The sequence below is a fragment of the Trachypithecus francoisi genome, unplaced genomic scaffold (genome assembly GCF_009764315.1).
Source record: "Trachypithecus francoisi isolate TF-2019V2 unplaced genomic scaffold, Tfra_2.0 Lachesis_group16, whole genome shotgun sequence".
NCBI lineage: Eukaryota > Metazoa > Chordata > Mammalia > Primates > Cercopithecidae > Trachypithecus > Trachypithecus francoisi.
In genome coordinates, this window is record NW_022681461.1 from 21,679,862 (window position 1) to 21,698,666 (window position 18,805).

An 18,805-nucleotide genomic window follows, 5' to 3' on the forward strand; every position below is an offset into this window, starting at 1 on the left:
GGGGTGGAGTGCTTCTTAATTCTAGCTAAGGGAAAATACTCGCAACAAATATTCAGGCCGGGCGCGGTGGCTCAAGCCTGTAATCCCAGCACTTTGGGAGGCCGAGACGGGCGGATCACGAGGTCAGGAGATCGAGACCATCCTGGCTAACACGGTGAAACCCTGTCTCTACTAAAAAATACAAAAAAACTAGCCGGGCGACGTGGCGGGCGCCTGTAGTCCGAGCTACTTGGGAGGCTGAGGCAGGAGAATGTCGTAAACCCAGGAGGCGGGGCTTGCAGTGAGCTGAGATCCGGCCATTGTACTCCAGCCTGGGTGGCAGAGTGAGACTCCGTCTCAAAAAAAAAAACAAACAAATATTCAGACAACAAACATTCAGTCTACAGCAAAGTTTTTTCCCTTTGCTGAAACTTTTAGGTTTTTAAGAAAGAGTCTTACCTTGTAACCCAGGCTGGCATGCAGTGGCGCGATCTCAGCTCACTGCAACCTCCACTGCCCAGGTTCAAGCGATTCTCCCACCTCAGCCTCTCTACTAGCTGGGATTACAGGCGCATGCCAATATGCCCAGCTAATTTTTGTATTTTTAGGAGCAATGGGGTTTCGTTTACCATGTTGGTCAGGCTGGTCTTGAACTTCTGACTTCAAGTGATCTGCTCACCCTGGTCTCACAAAGTACTGGGATTACAGGCGTGAGCCACCGCAGTGCCCGGCCTGAAACTTTTAGTTAAGTCATTTAAGAGAAATAGAAATAAAAGACAAAAATGGCAGTCCGCTTTTACACAAAAATTTGGAATATCAGAAAAAGACTAAAGTTCATTTAAAACTTATTTCTGCCACTGGTTTTAGGGCTTTTATCCATACAACTTGAATATTTTGCATTTCATGGCCTTTTTTTCTTTCCCCTTTTTGCTCAAGAAGTGAAAAGGGGGCAATGATCTTGCCACGGGGCAGGGATGTAGCAGAACTCAGCTTCTAAGTAGGTTAAATTAGAATTAATTGTAACACACAAGGTAACATCCTATATATAAGGATCTCCAAGAACTGTAGAATAACAACATGACCACTTATTGGATATCTACTATTCATCAGTCTCTAGCATTAAATGAAATATGCTATTTTCAGATAACTGTAAAAAACATTAGTTGAAACCTTAGCATATTGTAGAAAGGGTTAAGGGGTGAGGCTAAAAAAATAGTGAACAGATTATAAATTCTTTTTTTTTTTTTTTTTTGAGACAGAGTCTCGCTCTGTTACCCAGGCTGGGGTGTAATGGTACAATCTCGGCTCACTGAAACCTCTGCCTCCCCAGTTAAAGTGATTATCCTGCCTCAGCCTCCCGAGTAGCTGGGACTAGGGAACATGCCACCACGCCTGGCTAATTTTTGTATTTTTAGTAGAGACAGGGTTTCAACATATTGGCCAGGATTGTCTCAATCTCTTGACCTTGTGATCCGCCCGCCTTGGCCTCCCAAAGTGCTGGAATTACAGGCATGAGCCACCGCACCTGGCCATAAATTCTTTACATACATTTAAAGAGTTTGGATGTGGTCATAAGGGGTTTGAAGATAGAGGCAAAACACATTCAGATTTAAGTTTTAGATAAAGGAGAAGCTCCAGGGAAAATAAGAAATGTCTGGCTTAACAAGAAGATGCCTTTTGTTCCAAAGCTTGCAAGGAGCTCACTAATACCAGAGCACTGTCAGTCATTATAAAAGTCATCTCACAAATGGTTGTTCCCTTTGATCAGTCATTTTCCAAGACTCAGGTGAAATTACTATTGCCTGCAGAAGTCTTCTGTGAATTTAACCTACAGTAACAACTCCTCTAAATCCTATACCTATGGTTTATGGCCCTGGTTTACAATTGTGTATTTTATTTTACATAAAAAGAACTTTTTACTTCAAATATAATTCTAAGAAAAATTCTACCATGTAAATAAGATTTTAAAATAGATTTTGGTTTGTTTGAGGAAGAGAGAGCTACACCCATCCACACAACCTCTTGAGCCACAGCTGGACAGCCTGTGGAATCCATCAGCAGACTCCAGGGTTCCATGAAACGCTTTTGGAAAACTGATGGTCTCCAAATCACATTCTGCCTCGTGGTTTGTTTTAACTGTACTGCGTTAGTTAAGTGATGGATCAATACTAAATTTCTACGTACTGTAAGTATATCACTAGCAGATTTTTAATGAATAACCAAAACACTGCTATGTTTCTACTAGGTATTCAGAAATCCTTTCTAAATGAAATGATATACCATAAAATAAACACTAAATTTTCATAAATTAACTACAATTGTTTCCATGAATTAAACATTGTCTACTGCTTATAAACACTATGTTCAGAAAAAGCATCTCAGATCCTGCCTCAAATTAGAGTGTATTATGTGATATAAAGAGCATGGGTTTGGAGGTCAGACTCACTTTCATAAGCTATGTGAGCCTGCCTTAAATTTTACTTTCTTTCTCTGCAAAGAGAGGGCATTGGTAATGACATTTAATCTCTGGTTCTTTGCTGTAACTGACTGAGTTAAGCAGAAAAGTAGTTTGTTAAAGGGACCTTAGAAAGCTCAGAATTGTTGGGAGCACTGATTAACCAGGGTAGAAACTAAGGATCAAGAAAAAGACACAGCTAATCTACAAGAAAAGACCTGTTGAGAGAGACAGAGAGAGAGACAGAGCACACATCCAAGGGATTGAGACCTTACTTGGCTTAGGCTCTTAATAGCAGGTGCAATTGATTTTTACAATCTAGATCACTGGCCTGTGCCCTACAGTACATGAAGTGAGGAGTGTTAGGCATTTTCAGCTGCCATACTACCGGGCAGTCTTTGTCCTCAACCAAGACTTAAGACAGTAGATTCCTTATACATAAAAAAGAATTCAGAACTAGGGGACAAAAACAAAAATCTACCCTACCTATCTGACACGAATGTTTATAAGTGATGTGAGCATAAATGTAAAAGGACTTTGTGAACTGTAAAATTCTAGATAAATTGTTATTCTTAGTTTATGGCTCCTCCTTGCTTAACAAGGTGAGATCCCAGACAGCTTGGACGGGCTAATGTCATTCAAGGGAACCTGAGATGTGTTCTTTTTTTCTCAATCTGTCATGAAAAACACATAATGACCCTGCTGAACTGTATTTAGTCTTTACTGAGTTTACAGCCCAAGGCAAAAGCAGCCAAAGTTTTTTTGGAAGACAAAGTTATTCTTCATTTACCCACCCAAATCATACATCAAGCTTCTCAAAGCTGTAGAACGGCTCACAGGAAGACCAAATAAACAGTTCTTATATGCTGCGTTTCAAAAGTTATTGTAACAACATGACAATAACTTTTGAAGTACAAACATGTAGTGTTTGTCCATGGCTCAGCATACGCATGCTTTTATAGGTTATTGCTTAGTACATTCTCTTAGCATATAACAGAATTATTAAATTTTATTAAACAATTTACCTAGCAGTTACTTGGGCCTCCCTTCCTCATACACATTTTCCTGTTTTCCTCCAAATACATGTCTTGGAAATCTATGAGTATATACTATCCATATGTATTTCAGAAATCTATAACTTTGTTAAGAAAAACATTTTGTGGCCGGGTGTGGTGGCTCACGCCTGTAATCCCAGCACTTTGGGAGGCTGAGGCAGGTGGATCACCTGAGGTCGGGAGTTCGAGACCAGCCTGACCAATATGGAGAAACCCCGTCTCTACTAAAAATACAAAATTAGCCAGGTGTGGTGGCGCATGCCTGTAATCCCAGCTACTCAGGAGGCTGAGGCAAGAGAATTGCTTGAACCTAGGAGGCAGAGGTTGTGGTGAGCTGAGATCGCGCTATTGCACTCCCGCCTGGGTGACAAGAGTGAAACTCTGTCTAAAAAATAAATAAATAAATAAAAGGAAAAAGAAAATCATTTTGCGAATTTAAGACATGGGTAGCATCCTTAACAAAGTACTTTGTTAGTATGACATCTCCCTAACCAAAGACAAGGGGGAAAAAAAAAACTGACATCACAGATATAAAGAACTTCTGGGTATTTTTTTTTTGTTTCAACCACGATGTGTTAAACATGTGTTAGTATACCCTATAATTGAAATAAGTTTTACAGTGGGGATTCTAACAGAAGCTTATAAAAACACAATGAGAAAATGGGATGAACATAAATGGAACGAACTGATGTAAAAACAGTATCTGAAAACATGAAATATAAAAGAACAGAAATATAATTTGCAATTGCTTACTTCAATACCTCCTCATATTTGCATTCGGCCTACAAAGATTTCAACAAATGTGAACACACCTCCAAATATAACAGTGAAATTGGTATTGTTCCTGCACTCCATGTTATGGAATGTGGTTCTACTAAAACAATGCCACTAGTATTTCTCCCTGCAAAGGGCTGAGCAATTTGATATAAAAATCAACTCATGGAAGAATTAAACCCCAGTTGCTGTGGTATCTCCGTACTGGAAAAACCCAGTCGCAATGATGGGGCTCCTATTGTCCCAGGAATGGCATCATTCAATGTATGGGTGATCAAGTGAATGCATGGTTGTCAGTGGAGCTGCATCTAAGATTGTTTCTGACTTTGGGGATTTCCCTTCCCTCTTTACGAATTAAATTTCAACAAAGCCAAGTATTCTAACTCTTTGATCTCTTCAATTCAAACTGCAGTTCCCCTCGGATGCTCCACTGTCCAACCTATCCCATTACTTCTTATGTGACACACGAGATGGGTGGATAAGAGAAGAAAACCATCACTTGCTTTTGTTTCAAGTATAACAACACCTATTTCCCACTCCTTTGGAAAACATTAAAGGAATTTGTCATTCTTCAGGAAAAATAAATTTTATGAAAGAGTATGACATTCAATGAAATTAACAACACAGGTCACAAGACCACTGACCAACGTGAATTCAAATCACATCACCTAGCATAAATTAAAATGAACTGGTCTCAAGACAGAGGCAACTGCTAGAGACAAACGTGTCCCTCTGTCTCTGCAGAGTAACAACATAATACTAGAGCCTATGGGAAGATCAGGGTATCAGGATAGTGGAAACAGAAAGGGATATGTGACAACCTGATACTTGGGGCAGGGGAGCTGAAGGGCTGGAGAGAAAATGAAGAGTCTATGTATGGTACTTGGGACAGGCATGGGAGGGGGTGTGATCCTTTGAGAATGAACCTCAGAAGGAGGGAATACCAACCAAGAGCAAAAAGGTCATACAAAAATGTTAGCAGTCAGCTCATCTCAGCTCAGGATGGCACCACAAGGGATTTTATCTGCAATTCATGCAAATTCAAGTGCATTTACTAGCATATGTAAATTACATGCAGCTGGTGCGTGGATGTCTAAAAATAGGAAGTGGTAAACTGTTAACAAAGGTCACTGTTTTCTAAAATTCATGAGATGGCAGCTTCGGATGAGAGTGGAGAAGGAGGGGATTCAGGAGAATTGGCAGGGATTCCACAGGTACCCTACTGCTCTTCTGAATTCCTTGGTGCTATTTTATGTGTTGTATAGGCAAGAGAATTCACCACAATTCCCCACGTAGGACACATCCTCACTATCCCATCCCCTTCTTAGGGTAAGAGGAGGTTTCTCATTTTCACAGGCTCTTCTTTGGCTCAGTCTTTTCCTCCTACAGAGAATCTTTCTTCCACAGCCCACATTTCCGGAGGGACTCACAAAGGTTGTCGCTGAAGTGCAAAAACATTGAAAAAGTATCTTTTATTTTATGTGATTCCAACCTCAAAGAATCCATATCTCCAAATAGAGAAATATGAAAACTAACCACCTGCCCTCTGAGAATTAGACTAAAACCTTATCTTTGCTTACTGTCACCTGTGATAATATTAACAACATCTGTACCTGTGGTACTTCTATATAGTTTCCAAAAACCTTTTGTGTATATTATCACCAGCCGGAACTCATTCAAGTTTAATTAAACAAACAAACAAACAAACAAACATGTCAATACATCTGAGTAGAACTGTTTGAGAACAAAGAGACCCAAACTCCAGCTTCTCCAAGACATTCTCCAACAGACCAAATGTGAAGTTTTCCCTTTCCTTTGTTTGGCTTTTTTCCCTCACTACAAAGCTTTCCCAGTCCTGTGTCTGCTTTTGAGTCTCTCTGCAAGCGATGGTGGCTGACTCCTTGCTATTCCAAGCTCTGAACAGCGTCTTGTCTCATTTGGGTGGCCTTCAGTTACTTCCACAAAATGAATACCACTGTGGAGTCAAATTTATATAATCATTTACTGTAAAAAATAATCTTTGTTACTTGTTCAAAGTTACGCGTACACACGGTATTAGGAAACGATGCAGATCCATCCCTTCTCTCTGGAGAAACAGGGACCTGAGTACCAGTACCTGGTACAGCCAAGTTATTAAGTGCTTACTGAACACAATGCTGTAAATTCTGGTGATTCTCGTTCTCTGTTGATAGTAAACTTACTGAAGCTTGTGCTCTGCACAAGAATTGATTTGTCATCTACTCATCTACTTGAACACTGATTAATTTAGTTATGCAGGTAATCAGTGTGAGAACAAACAAGCTCAAATTCCGATTCCGCCATTCAGTGATGTGAGGCACGTTATTCAACCTCTCTAGATTTTTGCTCCGAATGTGGGTTGTTGTGAGTAGTAAATGAGACAACATGGAGATGTACTAATTTTGTTAGCAGTTGTTTACATTGCACTCAAATAGAGTCAAATAGCAACCCCAGACATTTGTAGGTGTTTTGGTTGTTTAATTGGAACAAGAACATGGAGAAACTGATATGGTGAGGAAGGTTCTGAGAAGAATGCTTCTCCAAGGTCACAGACATGGTCAATAAAAAGGCTGGGGCTGGTACCTAGGTCTTCTCTAAAAGCAGAATATTTTTTCCTCTATCACCCTGCCTTCATTGGTGAAGTATTTTATGAGAATCAAATATGTTATAATCTAAAGGACGTATTTTCTTCCTTTCTACTTTTATTTAAATAGCCTACAGACCCAATGTTATTCACCTTTTATTAAGTATTATAGTTAAAATGCATACCTATCATTGGTATTAAACACACATACACACAAACAAATACTTAAATACACTGGAAGAGAAAGCTTGCATTGTAATTAACTAAATTGCTAGAATATAAAAATTATAACCTTTCTTTTAGCTTACAAAAATAAAATTCTAACTTTAGTTCTTTAACTCAGAAGCTATATGATATGAATAGTAGGGTAACCAATACCTAAACAATATTTTGGTAATGTTAAAATGAATAATCTATAAGCTTGAGGTTTATTTATTTTTTCAGAATGCTCTTCTTCTGGTAGCTGTACAGGGAGCGAAAAAAAATAAAATAAGGGCTTTTTTTCTCCTCCTTGTTCAGCAACTAACCTGAGTGTTCACTGTCTGATGAGATCTGAAAGTTCTTAGATGTCTTCTCCAATGTTTAGTAATGAAATAAACAAAAAACTGCTATTGTTGACCTCTCAAGGGCCTCAGTCTCCACATCTTACAGATTTCTACACATAAGGAAAAAATAAAATATAAGGATGCAAGAGAAGGTTAGAAGGGAAGATTAAAAGAGAAAGCTAATTAAATACACCTGTCTGGAAAACCTGTTTAAATGCTTAATCTATTATTTAAAAAGGATACTTATCTCTTTCCTTTACTGCAATTTCCATCTGCTTTAGAGGCCCCAGGACTTTGTAAGTCTGTTTTTTAAATAAGAAATTTTAAATTCAAGCAACTATCAATTATTCATGTCAATAATACACTGAGTTAGCATAAATTACACTCATACTTCATTTGAACCTATAACATCAATCAGACCCTTTATCAAAACTGAAGTTCCCAAATCCGGAGAACATACTAAAATTGGCAAAGAGAAAAATAAGCAGTTCTGAAGAATGCATCATTGTGATTATGAGCCTAGGAATAATGCATTGTTTTATAAAGATGAATATTTATACTGCAGATAACAGGTATATAGGAATTTGAGGTTAGATAATCATTTTCTATATTTACTTGGCTTTCATTAAAGAATAAACAGGTATTTAGACAACTGCCATGAATTTAGTTAATTCTCAGTGGTATTTAAACATTTTTCCTTTTATTCTACCAAAGATACCAGGATAAAGAACATACTCATGTCAGTCAAGGGCCTATCAGGAAACACTGGGCTCTTTTACAATAGGAAACCTGAGAAGAATTTATTCAAGGGGCTTGAATGTATTGACTTGAATTTAGTCAAGGGACTTCCCAAACCCAATGGGAAGACAGAGGGCAAGACAGACAATTAATGTGGTCTCTCAAAGTCAGCCTTCTGGGATACAGAGCAGAAATGGGAGGTCAGAAAAAAAGATACCTAGCACAAAGGCCCACTTTATATAACACCATTTAATAGGTCAGCAACTTCAATTCGGACACATTTTGCTCATTCATCTAGATGAACCAATCAAGGTCAGTACTCTTGTAATTATTCTAAGAAAGAACAAATGGACATTTTATATCCCAAACTAAATTGAAAATCAACTTAGTATATGTTCTTGCCTTTCTCTTTCCTACTCTGACAAATGTGACCCCATCTATGATTTTAAAAAAGTTTTATAAAAGAAATAGTAAGTTCACAGGTGCTGTGAAACTGATTGGAGGGATAACCAGCTCATACTATGGGGGGTGAGAGAAGGCATCACTAGGAAAGTGACATGCATTGGAGGTAGGGAAGGAATTCTCCAAGTGTAGATGGTGGAAGGATGAACAGTTGGAGCACATTAGAGGAATGACACTAATCCTGTAGGGCTGAGGAATGGAGGAGGAGGAAGAAGAGGAAGAGGAGGAGGGGATAGATAGAGTAAAATAGAATAATAAGGAAGGGAATGGATCCTGAAGAGTCTCATATTTTTAACATATGTCAAGATATTAAAGGAGTTTAATGTTCTTATTTTGGTTCAGAAATATCACTCAGACAGCAGGATGGGGGAAAACCAGAAACAAGAAAATTACTTAATGGACTCTTACAAGGATATAGGTAAGAGAAGGGGAATAAACATAGTGGCTAGTGTGGGTGGCTGGGGGTTTGTGTCTAAGGCTTTTGAGAGCTACTACAGAGGAGGAATTAAATGGTGTGAATTGTCAGGACTTACTAACAGTTGTTGAGATGAAGGGAAAGGGATGGCTGGCTTCTGGTCTGAAAGAAGTCTTTTCCTATTACACACTGCAATTTTCCATGGGAGGCCACTTCCCAGAACTTACATGATGATCAAAGATGTTACTTACTTCAGTGTAATGTATCATGAACCTCTATGTATAGAAATGAATTTTCTAAAACATTTGCTGTAGGTTCTTTCATGAATAGAAAATCTACAGCTATTACTATGACCTGAATGTTTGTGTCCCTCCAAAATTCATGTGTTAAACTCTAATCCCCAACATGCTGGTGTTAAGAGGTGGTGCTTTGGGCGGTGGTGACTAGGTCATGAAGGTGGAGCCCTAGGGAATGGGATTAGTGCCCTTTTAAAGAGGCTTGAGGGGCTTGTTTGCCCCTTCTACCATGTGAGGACACAGCAAGAAGGCACCATTTCATGAGGAACGAGCCCTCAGCAGACAACAAAATGGCTGGTGCCTTGATCCCAGGTTCCAGAACTGAGCATTACATTTCTATTACTTATACATTACCCAGTCTATTTTGTTATAGTAGCCTCAACTAAGACAGCTGTATATGGAAAGTGTCAGATTTTGTTTTTTTTTTTCACAATTGCATGTTTGGTATACATTAAGTCTCTAGTAATGTACACTTCTAGTCCATGTTATCTAAATTCATTTGATAATCATTGATCAAGTATCTACTATGTAGTATATTGTTATTTTGCAAAAGTATTAGAGAAAAAAATTTGAAAATACTCGAAAATCAAATCAGTCTCTGATACCGACCCTCATTTTCTTTGTTAAGTTTTGTCTGACCTACTAAGCTATAGTATAACTTTATCTTAACATATTTGGCCAAATCCTTGGTATGAAGAAAAAATGTTTGTACTTATTAAGGCCACAGACCTATAGTGTGTGTGTGTGTGTGTGTTTTTCTCTAGTAATATTATAATAAGTTAACATATCTCCCCCATATGTGGAAAATGCTGACTATACCTGTTGGCTTTGCTTTGGAACACTATTTCCTTACAACAGTCCTTGTCTACAGCAATGGGAAAGAGAAGGACACACTTTGGTTTCTGCAACATGGCAACACTCGTAAAACCAGAAATGATGTGTGAAAAGAAACTAAAGAACCAGAAGAGATTTACTTCCATTCACCCTGGTTAAATCTTTCTTGAAACAGAGATAAGACACAAAATGAAAAATCTATTCCTTTTAGAAAATGAGTCTTTAACCCAGAGGTTGGTTTATTTTGAAAAGGAATTAGACTCTGGACCCAAATATACCACTTGTTCAAAATATAATGCCGTGGTTTCAGCTCCTACTAAATGTTGCTATGACTTTTAAGCAGAGAACTTCTAAAAGGAAGTAACCTAGGGAAGGGCTGATCTAACTCAGACATCAATAATTCATTTTATTGGAAATAGGAGTAGTAGTATGAAATGCTAGCAGACTGTTTCATTTGTAGGGAGGCATTTTCTATTTTAAGCCTAGAACAATGCAGTCAGCTTTATTTGGCAAGCTAAAATGAATGGAGGCAAAGCTGAATCAAAGGATGGGTTTTTATGGTCTCCTCTAATCACACTATTTCTTTAGCATCAGTTATTTAAATCTGACATACCACCATTTGGGAACTTGTAAAAGTGACAAGAAAGGGATTTTTATAACTTTTGTACTTCAGAGGTGATTTCCTTCACTCCAAAGCCTTGGCACTAGACATGTAATCATGCAAGTCTAAGACAATTTGCATAGTTTTGAGGCTAGATCCTCTATTAGTACTAAAAACCCTTCAGGCGTTAGAGTTTCTTACTAAAGTTTCTCCCAATTCAGCCCATTAATAATCTATATTATTTCATCATTGATTCCCTAGGTATTTAGCATAGAGCCACTTGCCAAGCAGTGTCTTAATGAATACTGCTTGAATGAATAAACAAATGCAGGCAAGTATGACATAATTCCAAATATGTTCTGAAGTCTACTGGTCTGATTGTACAGTGAGGTGGCATTTGCATAGCACATGCCTCAACTTCCTTATTCTGATGATAATTACAAATTCCTCACCCTCACTATTTTATATCAAATTCAAGGACTCACGTTTTACCAAGGGAGATGGGAAAATGGAATTAAATAAAAAGACTTACTGTAGACGGAAGAGTCACAACTCCCAGCCCCAAGGAAGCAGACAAACCTGTCTCAACTTCTAACCCTGGAAATAAACCCTAAATCTTAATTTAAATTTGAAGTGTTCATAAGCACACATATTTCGAGATAACTGTAATTTTTACCTAGTTATCAATAATTAGATATATGAATAGAACACACAATTACAACAATAACAGCTGTAATTATGTAGTATCTATTATGTAGTAAACTTGGTATTTTACACATTTTATTGATAATCTTTAGAGGTATTTATTTTATTTTATTATTATTATTATTTTATGAGACAGGGTCGCACTCTGTCACCCAGGCTGGAGTGCAGTGGCACAATCTTGGCTCACTGCAACCTTGACCTCCTAGGCTCAAGCAATCCTTCCACCTCAGCCTCCCTAGTATCTGGGACCACTGCTGCGTGCCATCACACCTGGCTATTTATTTATTTATTTAGTAGAAACAGGGTCTCCCTATGTTGCCCAGGCTGGTCTCAATCTCCTGGACTCAAGTGATCCTCCTGCCTTGGCATCCCAAAGTACTGGGATATAAGTGTGAGCCACTGTGCCCAGCCTAGAAGGAAGTATTATTATGCCCATTCTAGAGACTTTTTAGAAAGTACTGAAAGCTCAGAGTTGTTAGCTCAAAAGACCACAAGATAATCAAGGAGAGCCAAGGCTAAAAGTCAACTCCTCCATACTACAAAGCTACTCATTTCCTAACTCTAGGTGACCGCTATCCAAACAGAGTTATTTACCTGTGGATCCATGCTTAAAGATAGATCCACTGATCATATCCATTATTACGGTCTAATGAGCAAAGAGGGTATTTTAATCCTAAATGCCTGACTACATGCTCTTGGTCAGCTGGGGAAAAAAAAAAAATCAGGCAGAACTACTGAGAGGAGCTAACGGTACATCTATACCCTCAGGGCACTGCTGACTTCCATAAAACAGAGGTAGGGAGTTATACCTGTGAAAATTCCAAATTTCACTGTCAGGATGGCAAACCTAAGCACATATTAGGAACAATGTCTGTGTCCTCCAATAATCAATCCCCCACTGCACTCAATGAACCATGGCCAGTGCTTAGGATGGGTCAAAGCGGGACACACTAGAATACCCAAGATGAGCATGACTGTCATGATTCTTCTTGAACAAGGGTCTTGGGAAGTGGCCAAGTTTAAAAGAAATCCTTAGGAAAAAGAAAAAAAAAAAAAAAACAGTTTTAAAAGGATAGACTATAAAAAGCCATCAAAGCAAATATTCAAAGAATTATCTTTACATATAGACATTATAATCCAGACTACAACACATATTCGGCTTACTTAATGTATTAAAATCATGCAGGAAACACTGTTAAGTATAAAATGGTTTTTAACTTTCTTTTGGTTATACTCATATAAATTTGTTATTAGTATGTGTTACAAAATTGTGTAAGATTCCTATAATTCTGGTATGTCTCAATACATGTCATCAGTAATAATTATAATTGGTATGTTGAATTATCGTGTGTCACAGAGCTAACAAATTTCCTTGTCAATTGTGTCTTTGACTGTGGCTTCCCTAAAATATTTTTGTCATCCATAGATAACTGTTGTCTTGATTTGGTCCTCTTTAGAAGATGGTTTTATAATCGGCTATAAAACTTTAATAGGTGCTCTTGAATGCAAGTTTCTGATAACTTTGGAGATTATGACATTAGAATAAAGGAAAAAAAAAAAAACTTTCAGGACTCTCACAGAGAGCTAAAATGTTTATGAATATCCAGCAGAACAGGAGTTAACTAAATGGACTGAACTAACAGAAAACTGAAGTAAATATTTTAGATTTTTTTTTTTTTTTTTGCTTAAGTGTTGCTGATCCTTTTTGTTTTTCAGAGACAAAAACACTTTTCTTTTGAGCTATTTCCAGCTTTTAACAATTGAGTAAAGTATACTCCTGTGGACAAAATTTAGAGCATATTTGATTCTCTCTACCTAATTTCTCCAGAATTTAGAAACTATTTGTGAGTATTCTTAACTTATGGCAATACAGTTATTTGCATAAGTGTAATAAGAATGTTTTCTTTTGAACAGGACACAGTTGAAGAAACTGGTTATTTTACCAAGGCTTTGACTGGAATGGCATGCTTTCCTTTAAGGAATCAAACTTGACTTGTAAAGTCAATACTAGCCCCTTAGGAAAACTTGCCTCAAACCTTGCCTACATAGTTCCTTTACAGGGTGCCTGACCTGTGGTAAGTAAAGAATGTCACTTTCTGACAGGCCCAGGAGCCCTAAGTTACCTTGGGACCTCAAGAGGACAGAAATTTACCCAACTGACAGGTACTGGAGGGTAAAAACCCATGGCTGGGCTTGGCTTTAAAAAATGCTTATGTGAGATTCCTTATGGAACACAGTTCCATCAAAGCCAATTTTACAAGCCTACGTACAAAATAATTACTCTTGCTGCACCTTATGCAAATAATCAGGCCAAGCATAAAAAAACTAAAGTTTATTTGCAAATAAATCAGTCCTATCATGATTTGTTTTAATAAAAATAAGGACTGGAAAGAGAAAAATTATGTTCCCAAAACTACAGTATATCTGTTGTTAGTTGTTTTTGAGATTTCATTTTTATTTTTCTTCAATTTAAACTAAATCCTAAATTTTTGGTGGACTTTAAGTCCCCAAACTAATGCTTTCAAATCTTTACTTTTAAAACTGGGAATTGCACTCTTTATCCTAAAACTCATTGTTTACCTTATGTACACTGTCTGCTTAAATGCTGTACTAAAACTATAGATGAGAATACTAACATCTTTGTCATGAAAATCTTGGAACCCCAGCCTGGCCTGCGTGAGTACAGTCAGATAGCTCAGACAGCAGCAAAGCAGTTCCACTCCTCTCACCTTGGGGTCAACACTTACCCCACTATGCCCCTATCAGCAAGAAGAAGTCAGAGTAATCGATGGCCTTTTCCCATTTTCATAGGCCACACTTTAAGAATAAGGTGCTATGAAATCCAAAGGGAGGGACTGGAATCAACTTTGCAAAAATTATAACTGAGAAAATTATGAACAGTGAAAGAGATCAGACCCAACCGACTTCTCCATCTTGCTTCTAACCTTTAAGCTGTCCTTGTTGATTCCTGGGTGTAGGCCAAACTAAATTTGGGAAGAAATTCAGTTCATGGTTTAACCCTGAAACAAAACTGATAATAGCCCTCTCCTGAAAAGACTCCCTTCTTGGCTGGGGACCAGTCTGCCTTTGCAGGACTAACAATTTAGCTACAAGACTAGAAATGACAGTTTAGGGGTCATGCAGCCTCTGGCTCTGACAGTGTGAAACTCCCCAAATTGCTCCTGGGGATAACATCACTGTTGTAAAACCTAAGATTCAATGCTTGAGGTATTTTGCAGACCCTGCACTTGATGGATCAGCTGACACCACCCAGACTGATAATCTGGCTCAACCATTTCTGCCATCCCACCCAGGAACAGAAGATGGCAAGAAAACCTCACTTCAGCCCCCTGTGATTCCATCTCCAACCTGACGAATCAGCACTCCCCACTTCCTAAGTCCCTACCCACCAAATTATCTTTAAAAACTCAGATTCCCATATGCTTGGTGGAGGCTGATTTGAGTAATAATAAAACTCTGGTCTCCAGCACAGGCAGATCTGTGTGAATTACTCTTTCTCCATTGCAATTCCCCTGTCTTGATAAATTGGCTCTGTCTAGGCTGTGGACAAGGTGAACCCACTGGGCAGTCACAGTAAATCTGAAAGAAAACTATCCAGTTTAACATAGGTCTCTCTGTTTGCTTGGAAGTTCTGGAAAATTCTACCTATAGCAATTTGTGTATTAATGCTTTCACCACTGAATCTGATCTAGAAGATTTACTTGGTTGTTCATGTCAACCAGCAGCATGTTTCTACAGTTATTTTGTTAAGCTTTCTTTTCAGACAGTAAAGAAAAACCACATAGGTACAGTGATAATTTTCTAGGTCATATGGTTTTATCTAAACTTACTGACTTAATCAAATAAACCTAGTTGAGAAATTTTTCCCTAAAGAAAAAAGCAGATTAGAAATAACAAAATAAATGGGCTAAACAGTTCTCTTTGCAACTTCTGTGTATGTAATGTAAATAAAACATGTAAATAAAAATGCACATGAAAGTATCTAAATTACAGCATTATCCTGAGGAGCTTCATAGTAAAAGGGAAAAAAGTTAATTAATGTGATTTAGAGATTAGAAATATCTACTAATAATGTAAGGAATCTGGGTCATTATGTAAGCAAGAAAAACCATTCTCTCTTACTTGCCTGCGGAATGTTAAAATATTCTGTTATCAAATGGATGTGAATGTTGATTTGCATTCACTAAAAACCACGGCAGTAAACAGAAAGCGTAACTGTGGTTAACCAGGTTTCTGTGCCTCTTGCCTGGGCGGGGGGAGAATAAGAAAGGTAATGCCTTCTTCAATTGGCGATAATCCTTCCAGGTATTCAGGTATATTAGTGAAAAACACAATAACTACAGAGGAGAGAGGAGCAAAGGAGAAGTAAAATAAACTCTCAGGTGGGGACCTCAAATGCAGTATTCAATCATGTGTTGAATTTAACAGAACAAAGAATTCTTTTGGGAGGTACTTCGCTTGGCCTCTCCCTTCACCACCTCTGGCCCTAAACAAATGGGTCACAGGGCAATTACCATGTGAGGGGTCATCTCTTAGTTCCAGTCTCAAGATTTGGAAATGCTGAGCCATTCCCCAGGGCTCTCTCTGCAACCATTCTTTCTATATGGAGCATCCCTTTTTTCTTACTCAGAGGCTTCAGTGGAAAGACACTTCTTTATCTTGGAGCAAATTAAGAATTACATTGTTAGGCAGGAATCTAGACCTAACATGGCGGCGTTACCCGGCGTAGCAGGCCTTTTGTTAAAGACTCCCTTCACCCTTGTATACACCCGCAGACTTACATGCGTCAGAGTTCCGGCTGGGCAACCACACTCCCCCATGACCTGCAGCTCACCTGCATTCCACAAGTTCGTAAACAGCAGTTTCAGTTGACAGTTTCCAAAGACCCCTTCCTCATGACCCTTACTCAACTCCTGCCCTAGTAGTTTCAAGACCCCCCAGGCCCTGTTTGCACAACCAGCTTTCCTACCTCTCAGGCTATTAAGAAGCCCCTATCCTCCTCCCTCAGCACGACTTCCTCGGCCCACGCCTTTGGACCAAGGAACCTCGCCCGCAAGCCCTAATAAAAGGCTATTCTCACTGCCATTTGCCTTGTGTCTTCGTTCCCGGTTTGGCTCCAGCCTCAGTTTACCTTTACATATATGTTATCAAGGATTTTGAAGAAAATACTTCCCTCAGCATGAGCAGAAAACAAAGCTCCTTGCCAGCCACATGACAGCCACCCCTCACTTGGGCCTTACTTGTTCTCGTTGCTTGCATCATAACGAGGCATTGGGTCCAAGTCATTCCCATTCACATCGCAACTTGCCAGAGCATCCTATAGCCACAGAGGAGAGAGCAAGGGAAAGGAAATGGACATTCATTAATTAGCCATTGACCCACAGGCTCATGCATTTTTAAATACATTTCTGCCAGAAAGTAATTAGGTTAACTAATACGCTCACGGTTCAGTGGTGTCAGGCCTTAGGGAGGGAGTGCTCATTCAGTGGTAATTAGTGCTGTATTTTTCCCCCATAAGGTGAAGAAGAACTCTACACAGACGAAAGAATTGCCTGGTTCATTCTTGCCAGCACTTTTCCCCCTCATACCTAGAATGACCCAGTTCATGAAATGTATATCTTTCAAAGACATCCTCATTACTACCTTTTCTCTCCTTGACTACCTAGGCACAAAGTGATTTATTCTCCATAGACTCTCTCCCTACTCTTTATTGATTTCTTGAGCTTGCGACTTCCTTATCATAATATAGATTTCAGAAGACAAAAATCATTCACGTATCATTGGCAAGCCAATTAACAATCAATCTCAGATCTTTATTATGTCAGGTATCTTGGGACCGCTATTAGACAACCCTCGTCTTAGATACAAACTGGATATTGTATCTACTATAAAGGAGTCCATGATATAGACATTCTACTAATACCCATTGGCTTTTGGACCAACCAAAATGATGAACAGTTTTCCTACATTAAGATTTCAAAATAAGGAAATAGTATCTCCAAAACCAAAGTTGGATTTGCTTGTTTGCTTTTAAAAATGATTGTGAAAAATATCTGCAATACTGAAAAAAAATTACTAGACTGTTACCATTTATCAAATTTATGTCACTGTAGCCAGCCTAATTTAACATGCTTTGAATTTTCTTTGATTGATTGACTAATTGAAATAAGGTCTTCCTCTGTCACCCAGGCTGGAGCGCAGAGGTGTGATCATGGCTGGGCTCACTGCACCCTTGATCTCCTACGCTCAAGCAATCTTCCCGCCTCAGCTCCTGAGTAGGTGAGACTATAGGCAGGTGCCACCACGCCCAGCTATTTTTTTTTTAACTTTTAGAAAGATACAAGAATATAAGGAGGGAAAAGAAGTGCTCAGAGGGAATACAAGAGATTAAGACCACAAGTGTATAAGGTCACTAGAATAATTTGGCAGAAGTTTCTTTCTATTTAGGTTAGTTGGCTATAAGAAACATATCTTACTATCAAATGAAAAATGGGCTGCTTCCACCTTCTAGCCTGGAATAATGTGGTGTTATTGGGACCCCTTCTCTGGAGTATAATCTGGCTTATTTTCAGTTCTGGTGGTCTGTTGACTGGCTTGGTCTCTCTCTTTCTTTCTCCGCATTTTTTTTACTTTTATTAGAGGTAAGGTCTCGCTGTTTTCCAGGCGGGTCTCAAACTACTGAGCTCAAGCAATCCTCCTGCCGCAGCCTCCCAAAATGCTAGAATTACAGGCATGAGCCAGTGCACCTAGCCTGAATGTTCTTATACTTTATTATTATTCCTAATTTCAATGTTAGTGAAAGTAAACACTATCTTGATTTTCTGTCTTTATCAAAGGCTCTTCTTTCTGAAAATAACTTTTAGAACATAAAGCCTGAAATGTTTAGGGAAATCAAGCAAAATATATATTGTATATACAGGTGGTAAGTTCCTGCTTCCTGTGCAAAAGAGGCTCTACAGACCTGCTTAGTGTCCTTTAGAGCACGAAGGCTTCAGAGGGTATCTAATGTATCTTACTAATTTTCCTGGTAAGGAAAAAGAGGCTCGAAACAGAGGACCAACCAAAATGATAAACAAAGTTTTCCTATGCCAAGATTTCAATATGAAGAAACAGTATCGCCAAAACCAAAGTTGTATCTGCTTGTTTGCCTTTAAAGGTGATTAAACAAATCCAGATTGGAAGGAACCCAAGTCTTTGACATGTTACCCAATGTGCTTTCTCTACTCCCCACCAGGTCCAACATATAGAAGAACCAAGAGGGCGCCAATCATGCTCATTGCACAGATAACGCTAGAGAATTTTTTCTCAAGAGGAGAAAAGTGA

General features: G+C 38.6%; 1 protein-coding gene across 3 annotated transcripts in view; it reads right to left on the reverse strand.

The window, feature by feature from the left end:
* The window catches only part of PCSK5 (proprotein convertase subtilisin/kexin type 5), a 464,591-nt gene that overhangs the window by 309,444 nt on the left and 136,342 nt on the right, over positions 1-18,805 (reverse strand). For all 3 annotated transcript variants that reach the window (XM_033237074.1, XM_033237073.1, XM_033237072.1), the window contains exon 5: positions 16,723-16,799. In XM_033237074.1, coding sequence (XP_033092965.1) covers positions 16,723-16,799 — 77 coding nt within the window. The remainder of the gene's footprint in view (positions 1-16,722; positions 16,800-18,805) is intronic.